Source organism: Carassius gibelio, chromosome A16 (assembly GCF_023724105.1).
Source record: "Carassius gibelio isolate Cgi1373 ecotype wild population from Czech Republic chromosome A16, carGib1.2-hapl.c, whole genome shotgun sequence".
NCBI classification, from domain to species: Eukaryota; Metazoa; Chordata; class Actinopteri; order Cypriniformes; family Cyprinidae; genus Carassius; species Carassius gibelio.
Window position 1 is genome coordinate 498681 of NC_068386.1, and position 4883 is coordinate 503563.

At 33.3% G+C, this 4883-nt stretch overlaps 1 protein-coding gene across 1 annotated transcript in view; it reads right to left on the bottom strand.

Moving 5' to 3' along the window:
* LOC128030178 (tricarboxylate transport protein, mitochondrial-like) overlaps positions 1–4099 on the bottom strand; it is a 10604-nt gene extending 6505 nt beyond the window's left edge. The window contains exon 1 of the mRNA XM_052617663.1: positions 3870–4099. Coding sequence (XP_052473623.1) covers positions 3870–3936 — 67 coding nt within the window. The 5' untranslated portion in view covers positions 3937–4099. The remainder of the gene's footprint in view (positions 1–3869) is intronic.
* Positions 4100–4883: the final 784 nt, after the last annotated feature.

Consider the following 4883-nt stretch of genomic DNA (forward strand, 5'->3'; position numbering starts at 1 on the left):
GAATACAATAAAAGTGAATTAGGTCCAAAAACGGCAGAGACTCCATGAAAACATCATAATAACAGAAGATATACAGTATGCACTATGTTATGGTTATATGACGGCTCACTCACTAATATATGGAGTGTTTTATTTTATTTTTAAGCTAAATAGCCATGGATATGCTTTCATTATATGGAAGAGAAGATATTCTGAAACTACTGGGGTCGGTTAATTCGACTGCTCACAGAGGCCTTGTTTATTAGACTAAAAATCCAGTAAAAAGAGTGAAATTGTTAAATATTATTAGAATTTAAAAAAACCTGTTGTCTATGTGAATATATTTTAAACAACAATTTATTTCTGTGATGCACAGCTGTATTTTCAGCATCATTCCTCCAGTCTTCAGTGTCACATGATCTTCAGAAATCATAATAATAATGTTGGAAATAGTTTAAGTAATAGTAATATTTTTGTGGAAAATGTGCTACTTTTTATTTTTCAGGGGTTTTTGATGAATAAACAGCACAAAAGAATAGCATTTACCTGAAATGGAAATCTTTTTCAACATTTTTAACAAACATGCATCTTTGTTCAAGTAAAGCACTAATTTATTTTTGATAAAAGAACTCCTTCTGTCCCCAAACGTTGATGTCCTCTGATTCAGAGTGAGTGAATAATGACACAAAGTTCATTTCTAACTCTTATTAAGTCGCAGTTTTAATGAGATGGTGATTCCCGGCGGAGGAAGTGTTTTTCTGGGTTCTGCTGTTGCATCAAAGGCAGATGACAGGTGCATAATTCTTTCATGTTTCTTGAGGAAGCAAACACCGAGGTTACAGCTCTTCTAATACATGATGTCTGGTCTACTCAAGCAATCCTCAGCGACTCTCAGGAGAGACAGACGAAATCAGCCGGACAGACGGAAGAAGAAGTGATTGTGAATGAAGGGTAGAGACGCTGATGAGCGGACCGGAGAGGAGAGGAGAGGAGCACTCACTGAGCTTAATTGCAGCCTCCCGGCGACACACACACACACACACACACACTCTTACACAACAATGGCTGTAATAAAGGGCTTGAGTGATGAAGAAAACCCAACAGCGGCGATCTGACGGCTCTCCATTAGACCGAAGCGCCCGCAGGCAGAGAGCCATCACTGAAACACGACCGGATGAAATATCTGAGCTTTCTGACAGACTTCAATATACAGCAGCGTTCAGAAGCCGAGAGCACGTTTCAAATAAAACCGAAGCAATTTCTAGTGTTACTTTAATATCATTGATATACTATAACAGTTTTTGTTCATTGTTTTAATAATATTGTTGGGTTTTGCTATTTTTGTTAATTTTGTACAATTATCATAATATGATTTTTATGTAAGCCTATATATTTTTTATTTTATTTAATTTTAATTAGTTCTAGCTATTTAGTTCCAGTTAAAGGAAAATTAGAAATGTTAAAATAAGTATGAATTTGTATATTTAAAAAAAAGTAAAAAAAATTACACATTTGTATATATTTATATATATATAGTAATTTCATTCCTGTGACTGTGGACAACTGCTCTGTGTGTGTGTGTGTGTGTGTGTGTGTGTGTGTGTGTGTGTGTGTGTGTGTGTGTGTGTGTGTCTGTGTGTGTGTGTGTGTGTGGTCGCGAGTGTGTGTGTGTGTGTGTGTGTGTGTGTGTGTGTGTGTGTGTGTGTGTGTCTGTGTGTGTGTGTGTGTGGTCGCGAGTGTGTGTGTGTGTGTGTGTGTGTGTGTGTGTGTCTGTGTGTGTGTGTGTGTGTGTGTGTGTGTGTGTGTGTGTGTGTGTGTGTGTGTGTGTGTGTGTGTGTGTGACCCTGGAGCACAAAGCAGTCTTGAGTCTCTGGGGTATATTTGTAGTAATAGCCAAAAATATATTGTATGGGTCAAAATTATTGATTTCTCTTTTATGCCAAAAATCATTAGGATATTAAGTAAAGATCATGTTCCATGAAGATATTTAGTAAATTTCCCACTGCATGGATGGATAGATGGATGCATACATAATACATAATAAAAAAGATAAATAAAAATACAAATAATAAAATTACATTTTGTCCTTATTTTATTATTTTTTTATCCTTTCATTTATTAACCTTAATATTTTTTTTAATGACAGAATGTAATAAAATTTTTTTGTATTTGTATTGTATTTGTATTTGGTTCATCAAGACAATAATTCCTTTATTTTGTTATTTTTTATAATTCTCAAATATATATATATATATATATATATATATATATATATATATATATATATATATATATATATATATATATATATATATATATATATTTTTTTTTTTTTTTTTTTTTTTTTTTTTTTTTTTTTGCTCTTTTCATTGTTCATTCCAGTTAATCTCAAATTATTTTTTTTATAAATTATAAAAAAATTAACTTAACAATACAGCTAACTAACACAATAAAACATGATAACATAGTACAAAACATTATATTTTTTTGCAAATAAACCCAGTATTCTCCTCATATTATCACAACGGTAATTACAGTGTTAAATAAAGACAAGCAACTGGTTTAAAGTGGGCTCACAGCCTGTCATATTCTCTTCTGCACATGAGACGTGGCATTTCCACCGAAGGCTGGTTTGTGTAATTACAGACGGGTGGAGCAGCACCATCACACAGTATAGAGAGAAAATATCACCGCCATTAAAACCTGTCATTTGGTTTCAGAAGAACAGTTTCCAGATGGTAGTTAGATCACCAATTACCCAGAGAACAGGTGAGAGAGAGATCGTGATGACCAAACCCACTTTATAACGGCTCTCCATCTGTAATAAGAGCATCATCACACTGCCTTCATGCAGCGGTGCAAAGAATAGAGCCTTGAGTTGATTATTGCTTTCATAAAGCAGCTGTGCAAGGAATAGTTATGCCTATATACATTTATAAATACAATTAAGGGCTTCAGTCATTGCTCTTTCAATCAGACATTAGTATGGTTAATTTTATTTATAAAACTATCATTGTTATTAATTATTAATGAGTATATTTTAGCATTTTAACACCCTTTGACTAAGTTTCGTCATCTTAAAACTATGACTTTAGTTTAAACACATAAGAATCTGTCTTTCTCTGACCACGGTGTGTAATCTCTAATGCATTAATAATAAAATTAATCTGTCTTCTGCTTATGAGTGAATCAGCCTTTTTCTGTTTTAGCAGAATGAAGTCAACTGTGGCTGAAATCAACTGTTTTTCTTATTCTTTTGTCGACTACTTAGTATGAATCTTAAATGTAGATATGTAATCCATCACACACACACACACACATATATATATATATATATATATATTTACACACACACTTTCAAAACATTGACATTCAAAAGTTCAGGATCTGTAAGACGTGTAATATTTTTTTTTAAAGAAGTCTCTTTTCTCTTCATCAAGGCTGCATTTATTAGACTAGAAATACAGAAAAAAATAGTAATATTCTGAAATATTTTTAACATTTTAAATAATTTTTTTTTATTTGAACATAATTTAAAATGTAATTTATTTCTGTGATCAAAGCTAAAATTTTCAGGATCATTCCTCCAGTCTTCAGTGTCACGTGATCTTCAGAAATCAGGATAATATGCTGATTTAATATCAATATTAGAAACGGTTTTGCTACACATTAATAATTTTTCTGTATATATATATACACACACACACAAGTAACTGTAAAGGAGTTTTCTGAATATATTAATTCACACATATTTCACTGTAGAAACCAACATAAACCCATTCGTCATTATTGTCACTCCTTTTCTGAGTTCAGATGGGTTATGGAAACTTCAGTTCTGGATTATTAATGAGTTCTGAGTTTGTATATGTTAGTGATGTGTATAAACTGACCTGCCAGGATGGCTTTTCCAGGATGAGTGAGTTTGGCTTTGGCCGCAGCTCCGCGTTCACGCGTCATCTTCAGTCGGACTCTCACGAACGCGCGCAACACTGTTTCATCCGAGAGCAGCGCGCGATCCGCCGATCATAGACCGATGACACGAGACTGCTCTCAGCCAATCAGCGGACAGATCGGCCCACGGGGGCGGGGCTCGCATCACTCTCTTTCTCACTCACTCACTCTCGACGTCACGCCCTCCAGAAACGATACTCGAGTTAAAAGTGGATCTCCAACCTATAACTCCTTTACATCATCAGACTGACAGCAGTTAAATTCACTGTTAAATGAAAAAGAAACAAGAGAAAACTGCAGTGTGGAGGCTCAGTCTGCAGAATTGAGAAATAATTAAATGTGGCAATATTTAAATATGTACATTTATACATGCGGGAATAAATAAAGGAGTGTATTAATGAAAAATACATTAAATGTAATAATAATAACAGTTAATAATACAAAACTTAAAATAATAAATACAACGTAATACAAAAATAAAAAAAATGTAGGACTAAATTTAATAATTTGTATTTGTTTTATAACGTCATTTACTCCTTTATTGATCCGTTATATTTATTCACTTATTTTTAATAAAATGTGTTAATTTTTAACTATTCATTTTTATTTTATTTATTTATTTATTGGGGCTTCATACATCAAAGTTAAATGTAAATAATTAATCTGTAAAATCGGTTAAACTCTAGTGTGATCAATATGAAGGAGCTTCTGTTACTATATATTATGCACTAATTTTAACTAAAAGAAAGAGACACAGACACACACAAACACACACACACACACACACACACACACACACACACACACACACACACACACACACACACAGATATTAATATTCATGAATGTGAGCAGTTAACTTGATGTGTGATTGATAATGCATCTCAAGCCCTCAGCATCCAGAGTTTCACAGCGGTTTGTGTTGAATAACAATTCAGAGAGGAGGTTTGGCT